The following is an 18,797-nucleotide window of genomic DNA, read 5'->3' as shown; positions in this document are numbered from 1 at the left end:
CACAACTCAAAGTGTTGGTGCTGACCTTTAAAGCCGTAAACGGCCTCGTCCCAGTATACCTGAAGGAGCGTCTCCACCCCCATTGTTCAGCCCGGACACTGAGGTCCAGCTCCAAAGGCCTTCTGGCGGTTCCCTCCCTGCAAGAAGTAAGGTTACAGGGAACCAGGCAGAGGGCCTTCTCGGTGGTGGTGCCCACCCTGTGGAACGCCCTCCCATCAGATGTGAAGGAAATAAACAACTATCTGACTTTTAGAAGACATCTGAAGGCAGCCCTGTTTAGGAAAGTTTTCAATGTTTGATGTTTTATCGTGTTTTCAATATTCTGTTGGAAGCCACCCAGAGTGGCTGGGGAAACCCAGCTAGATGGGCGGGGTATAAATAAATAATAATAATAATTAATTATTATTAATATTATTATTATAATTATTAATTATTAATTATTAATTATTAATTATTAATTATTAATTAATTAATTATTATTAATTATTAATTAATAATATTATTATTAATTATTATTATTATTATTATTATTATTATTATTAGGTATGTCCCTATTTTCGTCTAAAGATTGTTGCAGGGTATGAAGGCAGGCTGTAGTTAGAGGGGCTGTACATTAGCCCCAATGGACCAGCCTCCTGTGTGTATTACTAAATGCACCCTGAAAATAATATGCTGAATTCCAAGTTTGTTTGTTGTCCCTTTTGTTTGTCGTTGTATGGGGGGGGAACAGGTATCAAAAAAGGGGATCAGGTTATTCTCAGCTACTCCAACTTACAGCACTGAAATGTTGACTTTGGAATGCTGATGCCTGCTTATCCTTTTCACTTAATTTCAAATGATATTTCTCATAATTCAACAATTATCTGAGCACAAAACGGCATGGCATGTTGCTATCAATTGAACGTAAATCTGATTTTGAACGCTTTTATAAATCTGCTAGTCAAAACTGGAAAGTGGTACACATCACAATACTTGTGTACATGGGACACGGGTGGTGCGGTGGTCTAAACCACCTTGGGCTTGCAGATCAGAATGTCGGCGATTCGAATCCGCGTGACAAGATTCAAATCCTGAGCTCCCGTTGCTCGGTCCCTGCTCCTGCCAACCTAGCAGTTCAAAAGCACACCAGTGCAAGTAGATAAACAGGGACTGCTGCGATGGGAAAGTAAACAGCATTTCCGTGCGCTCTGGTTTCCATCATGGTGTCCTGTTGCACCAGAAGCGGTTTAGTCACACTGGCCACATGACCCGGAAAGCTGTCTGTCGTCAAACGCCAACTCCCTCGGCCTCAAAAGCGAGACGAGTGCTGCACCCCATAGTCGCCTTTGGCTGGACTCAACTGTCCAGGGGTCCTTTACCATTACCTACCTTTGCTTGCGTACATGATTGTCCTCTGTGATGACTTTTCCCGCCTTTTAAAATCTCTGTTTTAACATTTAAACAGTTTTCAGTTTCAACAAAAAGGGCAAGCGCTGTTAGATGCTACAAGGTGTGAAATAGTACAGTTAAACCAATCATAATACACAGTGCTTTTTTCTGGCGGTACGTAGGGGTACACATACCCCTAAATATTTTGTGAATCTAAGTTTGGCCTTATTGAGGGGCAGTATTTCAATATGAGTAGGAAAATGAGAGTGCCCCTAAACATTTTTTCAGAAAAAAGCACTGATAACATAAGTCAACACACACATGAGCTTTTATCATATAATAATCCTCCAGAAAATTTCAAACATAAATATCAAAGAAAGAGAAATTGCCTGGGTAGGTTTTCAACCATTTAATGAAGAACTCTGGTACCAAATATTTTGCTCTGGGATACAGATATTTTTTTGGGGGGGAGCATAAAAATAAACAGTGGAGAATACGAAAGAGATTGCCCAGCCAGAGACGTCATTAAATCCCGGTAGAAAGCTGAGCTTAAAATATTCACTACACAAAAGAGAGATTTTGAAAGTTACAGTGAAGGTACAATGGCTGCCTTCTGTTCTGAATTCATTTTCGTCACCTCCTTGTCTTTAGGCTTCTTTCAAGGACCAAGAGAGCTCAGACAGCGACGGAAAATAATGCCACGCAGAGAATACACACGGAACACCATAAAATGGAGACTGAGGCACTAGCATGGTCTTCAAAGTCCTGGTCGACCCCATGAGAAACTAGAGGTCGATGGGACCAGCCTGCTTTATTTGAAAGCCCCTTGGTGGAATAAAATCTCCCATCCCAAACTGGCTGGCGGTTACGTGCTGCACAACAGCACGTCTGCAAAGGGTCCGAGGAGATTCTTGTTGAAAATGCAACGGATCCACACCAGGTAGTTTGCGAAGGGCTTGATGTTGTCGGAAAAGGTGTGGTTCTGATGGGACAAGATAAAAGGCATGTACGTGTTCTCCCCTTGCTCCTGTATCCACACTTCGTATTTCACTTCCCTGACCTTCAGGTACTTCAGGTTCCAAGGGATCTGCCAGGACACAGAGAGTTTCGCTTCGCTGGTGCCCTGGACGGAGGTTTGGCACTTGGCGTCTCTGACTTTGCCTGGGTAGAGGCCGCTCGTTCCCTTCTGCCTCTTGGGCCCAGGCTTCGTTTTCACCGTTTGCCTGATGGCCTGGATCAGGGAAGCAACGTTGACTTTTGTGTCCTGGTAGATGCGGAAAAGCCACTCGGGGTTGCGGCAGCAGAGGTGCCGCGGAACTTCGCCGCTTTTCATGATGCGGTCTTGCTCCGCCTTGTCCAAGTGGGCAATTCCTCCTTGATCCCAAGGCCGGTCCGGATAAGTCACCGTGTTCTCCTTCTCGGTGTTGGTCCAGGCAATGTACTGGAGGTCCATGCCAGGGAGAGTAGACAGCGTTTTGTAAGGGGTGTAATGCTCAGGGTTTATGGCATATGGGAAGAGTTCCACAACAGTGGCTCCTCTGGGCAGGAAGAGGGACATGGCGAGCTGTGCTCCGTGCATGCTGACCAGCATAGACGCATTGCTGATCAGGCGCACGATATCTGAAAAAGTGTGGTCTTCTATGGAAACGGTGATGGTTTTCATCTGGAATTCCTGGGCCAGCGCCAGAATAAGCTCTGCCTCGTTGATGATTAGCCTGTTGATGGTCCGGCTGAAAACTACAATATATTCTTCGCCGGGCAACCCTTCCGCGCTCACGTTCAGCTTCTCCATCATGAATTTGGTGAACTGTCGGATCTCGTTCCCGGAGACCAGGATATTAGCCTTGGGCCCCTGGGGCTGGACAAACCCATACTGGTACCACGTGGTGATTTTGGACAGGCCCACGTACGACTTGGTAAAGCAAAGGAGCCGACCCAGAGTCTTCAGCTGCTCTTTCAGAAGCGGTTGCTTGGTGCTCAACAGCTTGTACAGCTCAAAGTGCAGGCCTTCCCCCCAGCCTTCCATGAAAAACAAGCGGGCGTCCGAGTCCAAATCTGGGAACTGCTGCATGGTGTAGAAGATCGGGAGGAGATCGTCGTGGAAAACATGCATCAGGTTGTCCGGGTTGAATCGATTCACAATCAGGGCCACGTCGGGGACAAACACCGGCTTGGGCATGTATTTGAGCGAGGCGGAAGGCAGTTCTACAAAGTTGAAATACTGTGTGTTGTGGTCGTCCACCGAGGAGAGATCAAGGAGGGCAGGCTGGAATCTTCTGGAGCCCAGGTTGGGGAGCATGACCGAGGAGTTGCTATGGAAGAAGATAAACTCCTCCGCCTCCGTGGAGTAGCAGAGGGATTCGAAGCGGCAGATCCGGTCCGTGTGGATCCTTCCAGTGCACACCATCCTGGTGCCATCTTGGACCAGGGCTTGAAGAGCAGCGTGGTAGTCGATGCGGACCTGAGAAAGCTCCTGCGTCTGCCGAGTGAGGACCAGCTCCTCTTCCAGCACAAAGGCGTGATCTCGCAGCTTGATGTATTTCCACAGCACGGCTGCCAGGAGAGACACCAGCAAGGCATTAAACACAGCTGCTATGTTCATTCTGGATGCAAACCCTAGCAGGCGGGCAGGTGGCAAAGACGGAGGAAGAGCGAGGCATCATGAGTCCTCTTTAACATTGCGGAACCAGGTCTAAAATAAGAAGGAGAGACAGAAACCCGGAGAAAAATTAATTATCATCTCGGGAATGTTCCTGCAAAGTTTCTTTTTTTACATAAAAAGTAAGTTCAAACATTTCCCAGCTTTTATGCAAAGAGGAAGACATGCCGATAAAAATTCAAAAATACTTTTCATAGCAACTGCACAAACTAGATTCCTCTCTAATTTTAGCAGTGCAAAAATACATGTCACGCTACAGACGGAGGCACAGATGCTACCAAATGGCTATCAAACAGAAAATGGTTTGCTCAACTATGCCTTATAAAAGTTCATTGCTGGAGGAGTGTATGGGGAGGAAAATAAAGTACAGTCGTTCTTCGGATCCCAAACGCCTTGGTACTCGGACATTTTGGCTCCTGAACGCCGCAAACCTGGAAGTGAGTGTTCCGGTATGCGAACATTCTTTGGAACCCGAATGTCTGACGGGGCTTCCGCAGCTTCTGATTGGCTGCAGGAGCTTCCTGCAGCCAATCAGAAGCCGCGTTTGGTTTCTGAACATTCTGGAAGTTGAACGGACTTCCGGAACGGATTCTGTTCAGCTTCCAAGGTATGGCTGTATACAATGTTATTCCTCTGGCTCAGATAGGGGCACGACTTTTGTATGTATTCCTTTCTGGAAGAAAGAATACTGGTAGAAATGTTCTCATCAGGGAGGAAAACAACAACCTAAAAAAACACAAATAGCAGCTTGTCCAGAAAGGCTGGACAAGGATGGCAACAAGCAGGAAATGCTTTTCCATGGCATTAAATAGGCATTGAATCCATCGACATAAAGCTCCGAGGGCCAAGTGGAGGGAGGGAAAATCGAAACTTTTTTTAAAGTTATCCCAACCCAGTCATGATTACATTATTACATGACATGAACATTATTCCTCAACCTACAAGCATAGAAGACATTTGAAGGCAGCCCTGTTTGGGGAAGTTTTTTTTATGTTTTATGGTGTTTTTAATATTCTGTTGGGAGCCGCCCAGAGTGGCTGGGGAAACCCAGCCAGATGGGCGGAGTATAAACATAAATAATATAAATAAATAAATAAATAAATAAATAAATTGTGGAGAAAAAGAGAAGTGTTCCGTTAAACACTCTCCCGCCCATCTCTTGACCAAAAGAAGGTAAAACATTGAGTCTGAAGGATAGTCTTTTTATAAAAGCAGCATGAGCAACTGAATATCTGTATGCGTAACCAGCACACCTAATAAAGCATGACTGCAATTAACACTCACCAAGCAAATTTAGTAATTTCGAGAAACTGCCACCTCTTTTTACTATGCAGAAGTGTCGTCAAGGGCAGGTTAAGGGTTCAGGACATGTAGGAATGCACACCTGAGTCCACTTTAGCGAAGAAAAAGTAAGAAAGTGAAACCCCACCCCCACTAAGAGGGAGGAAGGCATACCCTCCAACATTTCTCTGATGAAAATATGGGCGCTAATAATAATAATAATAATAATAATAATAATAATAATAATGTTATTGTTTATACCCATCTGACTGAGTTGCCTCAGCCACTCTGGGCGGATTCCAACATATATAAAAACCTAATAAAACATAAAACATTTAAAAGCTTCCCTTTACAGGGCTGCCTTCGGATGGTACCTCGGGTTACATACGCTTCAGGTTACAAACTCTGCTAACCCAGAAATAGTGCTTCAGGTTAAGAACTTTGCTTCAGGATGAGAACAGAAATTGTGCTCCGACGGCGCGGCAGCAGCAGGAGGCCCCATTAGCTAAAGTGGTGCTTCAGGTTAAGAACAGTTTCAGGTTAAGAACGGACCTCCGGAACGAATTAAGTACTTAACCCGAGGTACCACTGTATACTGTATTGGCTTGAATATAAGCCAAAATTCACCAAATTCTGACCATGAAATTTGCAACCTTACAATAAATTTGCAACCTTAAAATAACGGGCTTTGATGATATCACTGCTCAAACAGACATACGGTAAAACAGAACGGGTGTGCATGCCTGCAGAATTTTAAGGCAGTGGCTTATATTCGGGTATTGTCTTTTTTTCTTAATAAGGTGCGGCTTATATTCGGGTGCAGCTTATATTTGGGCCAATACGGTAGTTATCTTCTTGGCTCGGGGGGGGGGGGTGTCACATAAATCCATCCCCTCCAACATTTCTCTGATGAAACTAGGGGCGTCCGAAGGGAAAGCGGGACATTCTGTGATCAAATCAGAAACCGGGATGGCTTCTGTACATCAGAGACTGACCCTGGAAAAGAGCGATACAGTGGTACCTCGGGTTACATACACTTCAAGTTACATACACTTCAGGTTACAAACTCCGCTAACCCAGAAATAGTGCTTCAGGTTAAGAACTTTGCTTCAAGATGAGAACAGAAATCGTGCTCCGGCGGCGCGGCAGCAGCAGGAGGCCCCATTAGCTAAAGTGGTGCTTCAGGTTAAGAACAGTTTCAGGTTAAGAACGGACCTCCGGAATGAATTAAGTACTTAACATGAGGTACCACTGTATTTGTAAGGTCTGCACTGAGTTAAGCATTAACGCTTCCTACAAACAGCACCAAACCTCTTACCGGGAGCTAGATGATACACAGGGACAACAAAATCAGAAACTGGGACGGCTTCTGTAAATCCAGGACTGTCCCTGGAAAACAGGGATACTTGGAGGGTCTGGGGAGGAGGAAACCCTGAAGAAGCTTTCTTGCAAGGAAACAAGCTCTGTAGTTTTCCTGCCCATTCCCCGCCCCCTGCCAAAGCTCTGTAACAGCTGCAAGAGAAGGGAGTTTTGTGTTTCATTTGCAACGTGCCTGTCTCTCGACTCCTCCTGCAGAGGCAGTCTGAACATGCTTCACCCGTCAGATCAGCGGTTTCCGATTACTCCGGCTGGGTCACCTCAATTTACCAGCCTCCCTGAGGTCAGCCTTCCACTTGGGATTATTTGCTGTTGTTCCTGAAAACCCACAAATGGTAGCATCATTGAGACCTGGTACCACTTTGTAAGGGACATGGGTGGCGCTGTGGGTTAAACCACAGAGCCTAGGGCTTGCCGATCAGAAGGCTGGCGGTTCGAATCCCTACGACGGGGTGAGCTCCCATTGCTCAGTCCCTGCTCCTGCCAACCTAGCAGTTCGAAAGCACGTCAAAGTGCAAGTAGATAAATAGGTACCGCTTCGGCGGGAAGGTAAACGGCGTTTGGGTGCGCTGCTCTGGTTCGCCAGAAGCGGCTTAGTCATGCTGGCCACATGACCTGGAAGCTGTATGCCAGCTCCCTCGGCCAATAAAGCGAGATGAGCGCCGCAACCCCAGAGTCGGTCACAACTGGACCTAATGATCAGGGGTCCCTTTACCTTTACCATTTTGTAAAGCTCCAGAGTTTGCCTGGGAGGCAGACAGGAAGCTTGTTGTGCTTTTAAGGCAATTAAACATCCAAAGAAGAGGGCAAGCATACACACACATGAAGAAAACTGGAGAAGAAAAATAGTTTTCAACCATGGGAAAAAGAGAAGGCAGCTGAATATATATATTTTTTCCTGTTCCTACCAAACTAGTCCCTCAGCTTTAAAAGCTCTCCTACTTACGATGGACGGGGATACGGTTCAGTGCCAACAAACTACCGCACATTTTCTCCAAGCATGCTATATCTAAGCGATAGGCTATTTCTTGGCAGAAAATCCATTTTCCTAGGCTGCAATCTCCCGTACGGCTTAGGAGTGAGCTACTTTGATTCCACACAAGAGTAGCAGAAGATAGCAGCTTTAGATGCGAGATCAGGAAGAAAACAAAAAAACGCACCTCATCGTTTCATTGGTCTAGTTCAGGGTATTCCAAACTCCGGCTGGTTTTTTTTTCGTGGACTACAACTCCCATCATTCCAAGGTACCAGGATCAGTGGTTAGGGATGATGGGAGTTGTAGTCCAAAAAAACACCCAGAGCATCATTGGATGTTCAATTCTTACTGATAGCAAATGAACAGGCATGATGGTACCAATGGAAACGAGTTAAGCACAAAATGCGCAAAAGCTTCAGCACAAAATCTAATGCTGATTTTAAGTGGAACCTACGGATAAAGGTAAAGGTAAAGGGACCCCTGACCATTAGGTCCAGTCGTGACTGACTCTGGGGTTGCAACGCTCATCTCGCTTTGCTGGCCAAGGGAGCCGGCGTACAGCTTCCGGGTCATGTGGCCAGCATGACTAAGCCGCTTCTGGCGAACCAGAGCAGCGCACCCAAACGTCGTTTACCTTCCCGCCGAAGCGGTACCTATTTATCTACGTGCACTTTGTGCTTTCAAACTGCTAGGTTGGCAGGAGCTGGGACCAAGCAACGGGAGCTCACCCCATCACGGGGATTCGAACTGCCAACCTTCTGATCAGCAAGTCCTAGGCTCTGTGGTTTAACCCACAGTGCCACCCGCGTCCCTACGTAAGTTCCCTACGGAACCTACAGATACACAGCATTTAAAACTCTGAGTATAGTATCTTGATTGGCGATTCAGTGGAACAGGGAGGGCAGCGATGGAGCATGGCCACATATTTCACGGCAGCAAAATACACCCAGGGGGCAACAAATTCTTGAATTAATGAACTCACACACAAAAACAATGTGGAGGGAATGTTCTTTCATATGTGGTGGACCTATAAGAGGGTAAAGGAGTACTGGGCAATGATCCATAATGAATAGAAAAAAATGTTTAAAAGTACTTTCCCCCACCCCAAACCAGAGTCCTTTCTGTTGGGGATAATTAAGACTGAAATTCCCAGGTGTCAAAAAAGGTTATTTATGCATGCTACTACTGTGGCCCGTGTTTTGTTAGCCCAAAAATGGAAAATGAGAGAGGACCCAACTAAAGAAGAATAGCAACTTAAGTTGACAGAACATGCACAACTCGCAGACTTAACATATAGAATAAGAGAACAAGAAGAACATACGTTTAGAGAAGACTGGAAAATGTTTATTGAATATATGGGAAATAATGGTGTACAGCTGAAAACACTGGCATCATTAAGATAAATTCAACAGTGTAAATAAGTTTTGATGGATGCAATAATGGAATACTGAATTGTAGTTTTTGTAAAATATGCAGGAATTTATGATATGTAAAATGAACCATGGAAAGAGAAGAAGGGAAATCACTGACATCTTAAGGATGCAAAAAGAGTATTTTAAATTGTAAAACAGAAAATTATATATATATATATATATATATATATATATATATATATATATATATAAACAAAACAAAACCCTCCACTACTTGCATTTTGAATGACAGAGTCCTACGAAGTCAGGGCCACATGGATTTTTCTGAATGCCTTTGTCGTCTCCAATAAAAACTTTCCTCCCACATGAAGGTAGGAGCTTCTTATGTATATAAGATCTCTCAGAACAGGAAACCATGGCATGCGATGAAATCCTACACATTCACAGCCAAGAGACTTGAACTTACCTGCCAGCACCTGAAGATTCAAAGCAGTTGATTTTCCGATTCCTCTTCAGGGCCTGAATATCCAGACTGGTCTCATACTCCTTGCAGTTTGCAGCTGTAAAAAAATCACCAGCTGGACTGTGCTGAAACCAAACCAAGGGAGATAAATCAGGCACTTGTAATATCTGCATTTTTTTCAATCACATTGCTAAACTGTATGCCCAAAGCCCATGTCACAGCATTTTGCAATAACGCTAGAGTCCTTTAGCGGCTGCTTTGTTTTGTTTTTGGTCAGTAACGGACTCGCGGCAGACCGATGGCAAGTGGAATGTGTAATGAAATGCGGTGCAGCAAAAATTAGTATACAGCGAGGCACATGGGGGCAAAATATACTCTGTACCGCAGCTTCTGATGGGGACTGAGCCGGCGGTGACTTAACAGAAAAGAGCTCTTGAGATCATAGTGGATTGCTCCGGAAAATGTCAACCCGGCAGATGTGAGAAAGGTGAATTCCATGTTTGGGATAAGCAGGAAAGGGATCCAAAATAAAATGGCCACTCTTGTGATGCCTACGGTGAATAATTTTGTCTGTTTCTAAACCTGGGGAGGAGGTAAGTGACCATAAATTTCTAACAGCTCGCATTTGCAGTCTGTGCAGCAAAGCATCTCCTGTCTTTTAAAAGACGCAGTCGCTCTGTAAGAAAGCACCAGGGATGATTTATTTATTAGATGGGCCATTAATGAGCTCGACTCACCATTTCTGGGACACGCGGCGTTTCAAAGCGCAAACTTTTCCTCTGTACCTGCTTGCAAGTGGTAGTAAAGATAAAGGTAAAGGGACTCCTAACCATTAGAGCCGCTTCTGGCGAACCAGAGCAGCGCACGGAAACACTGTTTACCTTCCCGCCGGAGCGGTACCTATTTATCTACTTGCACTTTGACGTGCTTTCAAACTGCTAGGTGGGCAGGAGCAAGGATCGAGCAACGGGAGCTCACCCCGTTGCGGGGATTCAAACCGCCGACCTTCTGATCGGCAAGTCCTAGGCTCTGTGGTTTAACCCACAGTGCCACCCGCATCCCACAAGTGGTAGTATGGCTCTCACAATTGCTCACTCACTCAGGGTCCCTTCTATCAACAGGGAGGTGATCAGAAGGCAAGGCAAGGATGAGCTAAGCTCCCAGGTTGCTGCATAACTCCTACGCTACCATATAAATATGCATTTATTATATTCCTTTCACCCTCCTCTTCAAAGGAGTCCAGGATGGCAAACACAAAAAATAACAAAACAATAAAGCTAAAATTCAAACATACTGTATTTAATTTTCTGAAAGCCATCGAGAATGCGGCACGGGAGAAAGTTGGCCGGGCTGCAGCAAATTTGCAAAATTTTCCCCTGTCTGTCTTGTTTGACACCGTTAGGGGTGTATGAAGGCCATCACTTCTAATTTCACCCAGTATGCAGTGCTGTTTCTGTTCCACTGCAGTCAGTCTTCTGCCAATAGCTATGTTATTTGCCTTGCTGTCCGCTGTTGCCATGAGATTACTCCAGTCCATTCACTTCAACGCAAAGAGAGCACAATACAGATGCGCAGGGAAGCAGAATCAATTGATGGCGCTTGTTGGACTGAAAGCAACAGCGGCAGCACATAGCAATCTTGAGCATCGACTGACTTCCATTCAAGACATGGGATGACTAAGCGAAACCAACAGCCAGCAACTTCATCTCCTGTTTTTGTCAGATTTCTCTGACATCCTCGGATGTCCTAGATGCGGCGTGGGAATCATATGGCCAAAAAGGACGTTGACCTACAGTGGTACCTCGGGTTAAATACTTAATTCGCTCCGGAGGTCCATACTTACCTGAAACAGTTCTTAACCTGAAGCACCACTTTAGCTAATGGGGCTTCCCGCTGCTGCTGTGCCGCCGGAGCACAATTTCTGTTCTCATCCTGAAGCAAAGTTCTTAACCTGAAGCACGATTTCTGAGTTAATGGCATATGTAACCTGAAGCGTATGTAACCCGAGGTACCACTGTATTGCAAACTGCAACTCCTAAGGCATTTCAAGTATCCGTTACATCGTATCCCTTACAACTCACCAGGAATGCCATGTATTTTTCATAACTGACTGACTGATGCTGTATTTCAAACCAGAGATGTTAGGTGTTTTGGGTTGTTTTCACGCCAACAGAAGCAAATCCACATTAGGTACCAAGACATCCTTTGAAGTAACTGCATTTAGTATCTGCATTCAGGGCAGAGCTGCAGTGCTGTGGATACATACGAAGTTGAATCCACATTTGGGCTGCTCCTTCACATATCAGATAGTCACAACTTTAAGTCTCTGGTTAGCATGTTGTGCTAAGCTTTGGCTCAGTGTGTTGTCCAAACCCAGGTTTGTGGCTTAGCTCTCCTAGAGAGCCAGTGTGGTGTAGCGGTTAAGAGCAGTAGTCTCGTAATCTGGTGAACTGGGTTCGCTTCCCCGCTCCTCCACATGCAGCTGCTGGGTGACCTTGGGCTAGTCCCACTTCTCTGAAGTCTCTCAGCCCCACTCACCTCACAGAGTGTTTGTTGTGGGGGAGGAAGGGAAAGGAGAATGTGAGCCGCTTTGAGACTCCTTCGAGTAGTGATAAAGTGCGATATAAACTCTTCTTCTTCTTCTTCTTCTCTTCTAGACAAACCACAAGCCATAACCCATAGGGCAGACCTTGGTCACAGCTCGTAGTTCATCTGGAAAGAGCGAAACCATGGGTCCGGGTTCAGAGGAAACACTAAGGCAAACCATGGTTTAGATCAACGCAGAAGCAGAAAGAATGAGGAGGAGCCACATGGTTGCACATGGCTTGGCTTGGCATGGCATTAATGCAACTTCAATGGGGAGTGGGTGCAATGTATTGTACATTAATTGGAGAAACACAAACACCTGTTCAGTTCTCCCACTGAAGACAGAAAAAGAAAAGTCTCAGATGTGCTCATGTTCTTCTAAGCAGAATATAGGCTGTGACGATTATGGGTTACTCAAACAGTGCTATGCTGTCAGATTTTGAACACCCGTTTCAAAAGCAAAGATAGATGTGCCCAGCCAAAAAAGTAACTCCCTATTTTTATTAATAACGCATAGCCCTTGGGACCGCAATGTGAACTTCAATATTTAAAGCTGTAGAACTACTAAGCATTTTTGCCCGGGTTAAGGCGAGATCAGCTGTCACCAACAATCTACTTCCCCGGTGAAATATTATGCAACAGAGAGACAGAGAGAGAGAGAGAGAGAGAGAGAGACAGAGCGCAAAGGTAAAGATGCTTGTAAGGATCTTTTGAAAGGGAGAATCAAAATATTTGCAAAGCATGATGAGATTGTGAATGTTAACAGAAGAGAGAACGAGAGCACTCCCGGAGAGTGGTTTGGGAAAAGTCTCAAAGGCTAAACAGAGAGGTCTGTATTTGGTCCCTGGGCCTGAGGTTCCTCACCCCAACAGCAGAAGATGGAAGGGGAGAGAGAAGAGAACTGGGAGATTCTGCAATCTTGTGCTTCCACTCCACAACCCAAAACAAAAATTTGGCACAAGAAAATTGGTCTTCTTCATTCTGCCTGCATAACGGAAAGCTCTCGGCTGAAACTGTTCAGCAGTATCCGAAACTGGCACTCTATCCCCGAATACGCCAAAGAAAATGTGAATCACGCAAGCAACCATTTTGACTTGGTCAACCGCTCAGACATCTCTCATGGTGGCCTGGGTTGCACGGCACACTAAGTCAAACCATGGTTTAGCGTGAAGGTGCAGGCAGGCAGGCAGGCAGGCGAGATCTCTTTGCTCCTCCCTGGTCATTCTGCTGCCGCACCATGGTAAGCTAAACCATAAAGCCAGGTTTAGATGACTTGCTAGGACAAACCATGGCTTAGCGCAGCAGCAGAATGATTTCAGGAAGAGCAAAGCAGCCGCAATCTTCTCTCCAGGAGCTCATGTGTTCAAGCTAAGCTATGGTTTGGCTTCAAACAACATGGAAACCATGTTTCCAGACAACATCTGTGGTTCCCAAACTTTTCCCCACATGTACCACTGGCAGACCACTTCACGGTTTTTCTGCCTGCTATAGCAATTGTACTTGTATTCTACTGCTTCTTTTCTTCCTTATATTGCTTTTTCTCACAGCACAATTTGAATTCCATAGATGAAATAATAAAATAAAATGGAAAAATGGAAACAAAAATAAAACAATACAATTAAAAACAAGTCTGATATTTAATGTGCTTTGTCTGCTGTTCACAGCCATAGCACTGACTGTTTTTCACAGGCGCACAACTCAAATGACGCACAGGAATCAGTGGTGGTCTATGGACCACAGTTTGGGAACCGCTGATCAACATAGAAGAATCTGGCAGAATCTAGATTCTAACAGATTCTAACAGATCCCTCTAAAATGACAGCTTTTGCTTCCAAGCTTATACCTAAAAGAAAACAGCTGTTCGAAAGCTTTCAGAGACACACATTATGGAAAACTAGAAGTCAACATTTATCAGTCGGACCATCTTCTTAACTCAGTGTTGTCTATAATGATGGGCAGTTGCTCTGTGGGGTTTCAGACAAGGGTCCTTCTGAACCTCACCTGAAGATGTCCTGGACTGGATCTGCCGTCTTTTGCATGCAGAGGACGTGCTATACTAGTGTTTTCTAAACTTTGGTCTCCAGGTGTTGTTGGACTACAACTCCCATCATCCCTAGCTAGCAGGATCAGTGGTCAGGGATGATGGGAATTGTAGTTCAAAAACAGCAGGAGACCCCGGTTTGGAAACACAGTGCTGTACTGTTGAGGCACAACTCTTCCTAAGCAGCCCAAAGTAATACAGGATAATAAATACAATTCACAGCAACGTTATGAAATATTTTCTTATCTCTCACCAGCTTTTTGCTCCCTTTATTCATGGCTTTCTGACCTTGGATGGTGAAGAGAGATCAATAAAATCAATGTTAACATCTGTTGTTTAGGCTACTGCATATGAAATTAAATTTTTTTTTAAAGCAGTTATTGGTATTGATATTCCGCCCCCCAGTTGAGTAGTTTACAGTGCATCTGTATGCAGGTATACTCAGAAATAAGTCCCATGGATTTCAGAGGGGCTTACTCTCAGGTAAGTGAGATGGAAGGCTTGTGTGGGGTAACTAGACAGAGGGAGGTCTGTAATATATAGAGGAGCAATCCACTGGACATCAGATAACTTACTGTACCCAGATACCCCCACAATAAATTAGAGAAGGTGAGTGAGCACTCTGCCTCTCTGTCCTGGTCATGAGACACACAAGAACAAGCCTAGGAGCCTGCCCTTAATCATATCTCACAATCTCGTCCAAGGTTGTGTCGTACGCTTTGAAAAGAATAGCTTTAGAGTACAACAGCTCTGGCATAACTTACTTCTGAACAAGCACTTGGAAACAAATGTGAATCTCTGGGCCCTTGCAGACTGGTGTTTTACTTGTTGGTAGGGCTGGTTTTCAACTTTGTGATATATCACCAGCTAAACACCGCAATGGGATGTGGGTGGCGCTGTGGGTTAAACCACAGAGCCTAGGACTTGCTGATCAGAAGGTCGGTGGTTCGAATCCCCATCACAGGGTGAGCTCCCATTGTCCGGTCCCTGCTCCTGCCAACCTAGCAGTTCAAAAGCACATCAAAGTGCAAGTAGATAAATAGGTACCGCTCTGGCGGGAAGGTAAATGGTGTTTCCGTGCGCTGCTCTGGTTCGCCAAAGCGGCTTAGTCATGCTGGCTACATGACCCAGAAAAACTGTCTGCGGACAAAAGTCGGCTCCCTCGGCCAGTAAAGCAAGATGAGCGCCGCAACCCCAGAGTTGGTCACAACTGGACCTAATGGCCAGGGGTCCCTTTACCTTTACCTTAAACACCGCAATATACTGATCTATCACAATGTCTGAAATAAGGATGGAGCTATGTAGAGGCCTTCGCTGGCTTCACAGTCCACCCCCCCTCCATTGTGATTTTTTTTGTATAACACACACACATCATGATTCGCAAAACAATGCCAGGTCAAAAATTATGAAACCAACATCGTGGTATGGACTTCAAACCAGTTTTTGACGGTATATCGATCAAAACACAGAGCGAGCTTTCAGAACATCACAGGCTGCTGGGATGTTGCATGACGGAGACATTAAGGGCGCTGTCCTATGTGCACTTAACGCAGCGGGACTTACTTCTGCGTAGACGCATAGAAGGGTGTGCTTGAAGTGAGGAACACCCATGCACCTTATAAGTCTATCTGAGTTGTATAGAGATGCACCACAATTATGAACATAGGAAAGGCACAATCAGACATATGGACACAAATACTACACCCAAACACAGATGCATGCCCAACTTTTTCAGTATACGGGCTTTGGACATTCAGAGGACGCAATGTTGGGTTTTTTTTAGAGGAGGAAAACCCCAGAAGCAGCGCTCCCTAACGGCTAGCTATAGGGCATATAACTCTTAAGTAGATATTTGGTATAGTTGAACTCCTATTTGCTCCTTGTGTCCTCTACTTGTAAAATATTACAACAGGGGTCAGCAAACTTTTTCCACTGTCCCTCAGACCTTGTGGGTGGCCGGACTATATTGGGGGGGGGGGAAATGAATAAATTCCTATGCCCCACAAATAACCCAGAGATGCATTTTAAATAAAAGGGCACATTCTACTCATGTAAAAACACACTGATCCGCGGGCTGGATTTAGAAGGCGAATGGGCCGGATCCGGCCCCCGGGTCTTAGTTTGCCTACTCATGTACTACAATATAGGTAGTTTTTAAGACCCTATTCCCCCAACCCTGAAAGGACAGAAGGTTACACTCAAGTCAAATTTCAGATCCAACGTAGGGAAGGAACCCCACGGGGGATAAGAGATCCACACTAATATTCCTTCCCCGGTTCAGAAGCAGCCCTGGGCTGCTGACATTTCCTAAATGTCATAAAGCACCATTAAAAACTATGTCTCTATCGTTGGCAGCATTAAGATAAATTCAGCAGGATAAATAAGTTTTGATGAATGTAATAACGGAATACTGAATGGTTTGGTTTGTATAAAATAGGCAGGGATATATGGTATGCCAAATGAACCATGAAAAGAGAAGAAGGGAAGTCATTGATATTTTAGCGATGTTTAAATGAGTATTCAAAATTGTGAAACAGAAAATTGTATACAAATTATAAAAAAGATTAAATAAAATCTATCTACCTACCCACCCAGTGCTTTTTTTTCCTTAAAAAGTGTTTAGGGGGGTACTCTCATTTTCCTACTTATATTGAAATATGAGGCCAAACTTAGAGTCACAAAATGTTTAGGGGTATGTGTACCCCTGCATACCCCCAGAAAAAAGCATTCTTATCTTTCTATCTATCTATCCAGTGCTTTCCCCCCTTTAAAATGTTCAGGGGTACTCTCATTTTCACTCAGGAAAATTACCATTTTATAGTTCAAATTGGGAAAAATAAATACAGTAAATGGACAAAAGTACATGGATTCACAAAATGATTAGGGGTATGTTTACCCCTTCGTCCCCCCAGAAAAAAGCACTGTTTGTCTATCTATCTATCCATCCATCCATCCATCTATCACGGAGAAAGAAAGCCCTTATCATTCACCAGCCATCTAAAACTTACCCCGATCCCGCACTTGGCCTGATCAATTGGGCATATCTCCGCTTCCTGTGCGTAAAACCGCGTTCTCTTTAAGAGCCTGCGCCAGAGCATCTCTAGCACCAAAATCTCACGCACACGAACACACACGAGCACGCGAAATAAATGAATAAATCGGAATATTCTGCCCTCGAATCAGGATCTTGCAGTCAGAACGCCATCGAAACGACGGAGGGTGTCTAACAGGAGCGGGGGAGGATTTCTCTGCGCGTTCTATGGAACGTCCAGAGATGATCAACGTTCCATTCTGGAACTCCGGCGCGCGGGTTTGGGCACTGATCATGCAAGCCATCCATTTGCAGCCTCTGCCACCCCCACCCCCCCAAATGCCCTGCAGCCCCCTCTACCGGCCAGGTGCCAAACCTCACCCGCTGCCGCCGCTGCTTTTCCTTCCTAGGACACTGCAGCAGTTCTTGCGGCGGCTCGTCCTCCTCCTCCTCTCTCTCTCCCGATTCGGGAGCGCGATGCCGGCTGAGCAATCCGCCTTGGCACCGAATTAGCCCCCCACCCCACCCCCCCGGCGCCGAGCAGGAGCGAGGGGACGGTTCGCGCGAAGGGAGGAGCCGAAACTTGGGAAGGGGAGAGAAAGAAGAAGGGAAGAGAGCAGGATCCTCTAGCCCCGCCCCTTTAGGTGATGGACAGGCCGCTCCTCCCTTGACCATCGCTGGGGGGAGGTGACCTAGGGAGGCGGGTCGGGGGCTTTTTTCTCTTTAATAGTGAGAAGGGGCGGGGTAGAGGGAGGTATTTCTGCCGCAGGCCGGACGGGAGGGAGGAAGCTGGGAAAAGGCTGGATCATTAAAGCCAGTCGGCTCCTTCTAAGGAAGGGGGTGTGGGGGGAGGGGGAGGGATCTGTTTGCAAGAGGGAATCCTGTCGAGCGCGTGCAGAAGGCAGAGAGTGGGTCAAACATTGCATGGGGTCCACACGTCTCTTTCTTCCCGGAGTAATGCACGACGCGAGCAAACTTGAGGCATTGCGCCTGGTTTCAGTCGCAGGTTCCTAATCTCAGGGTCGTGGATTCGAGTTCCGCGTTGGGTAATAATAATAATAATAATAATAATAATAATAATTCCTGCACTGTTGGACTGGATGACCCTTGGGGTCCCTTCCAACTCTACAATTCTAGGATTTTATGAAACCCCCACTGTTACGGAAAAATCTAGGTGTGAGGCTGCTCAGTCACCCAGCCGGTCTGGCAGAGCCCGCGGGTCCCTGCGGAATAAAGGAAGGAGTCCAGCCACCAACCGGAGCAAATAGCTGTAGACCAAAGTTTATTGCCCAACAGGTTCGAAGAGGAATTTTGAACCCCAAGGATGGGGTGACAAGGACTTTTAAAACTTTCCCACCATATCGCAGAATACAGTTCGTACAGCATCATTGCTACATCATTGACATGTCACCAAAGGGGAGGGGTAGACAGGGGTTAAGGGACACGGGTGGCGCTGTGGGTTAAACCACAGAGCCTAGGACTTGCCGATCAAAAGGCCGGCGGTTCGAATCCCTGCGACGGGGTGAGCTCCCGTTGCTCGGTCCCTGCTCCTGCCAACCTAGCAGTTCGAAAGCACATCTAAGTGCAGGTAGATTAATCGGTACCACTCTGGCGGGAAGGTAAACGGCGTTTCCGTGCGCTG

At 45.8% G+C, this 18,797-nt stretch overlaps 1 protein-coding gene across 2 annotated transcripts; it reads right to left on the bottom strand.

Moving 5' to 3' along the window:
• Positions 1–1,762: 1,762 nt before the first annotated feature.
• On the bottom strand, positions 1,763–17,741 carry POMGNT2 (protein O-linked mannose N-acetylglucosaminyltransferase 2 (beta 1,4-)). Of its 2 annotated transcripts, none has more exons than XM_081882118.1 (3): positions 17,537–17,741; positions 9,501–9,622; positions 1,763–4,060 (listed from the first exon to the last, which is right to left on the bottom strand). In XM_081882118.1, exon 3 carries the CDS (start codon positions 3,968–3,970, stop codon positions 2,234–2,236), a length of 1,737 nt encoding a protein of 578 aa, XP_081738244.1. In that variant the 5' UTR covers positions 3,971–4,060; positions 9,501–9,622; positions 17,537–17,741; the 3' UTR covers positions 1,763–2,233. The 2 variants fall into 2 exon arrangements, with proteins under 2 accessions (XP_081738244.1, XP_081738245.1); XM_081882119.1 differs by lacking the exon at positions 17,537–17,741 and adding an exon at positions 17,133–17,482.
• Between the last annotated feature and the right edge of the window lie 1,056 nt (positions 17,742–18,797).

This window comes from Podarcis erhardii, assembly GCF_964252035.2.
Source record: "Podarcis erhardii genome assembly, chromosome: 12".
NCBI classification, from domain to species: domain Eukaryota; kingdom Metazoa; phylum Chordata; class Lepidosauria; order Squamata; family Lacertidae; genus Podarcis; species Podarcis erhardii.
Note: the sequence above shows the minus strand (reverse complement) of the source record. Positions and strands in the feature narration are given on the sequence as shown.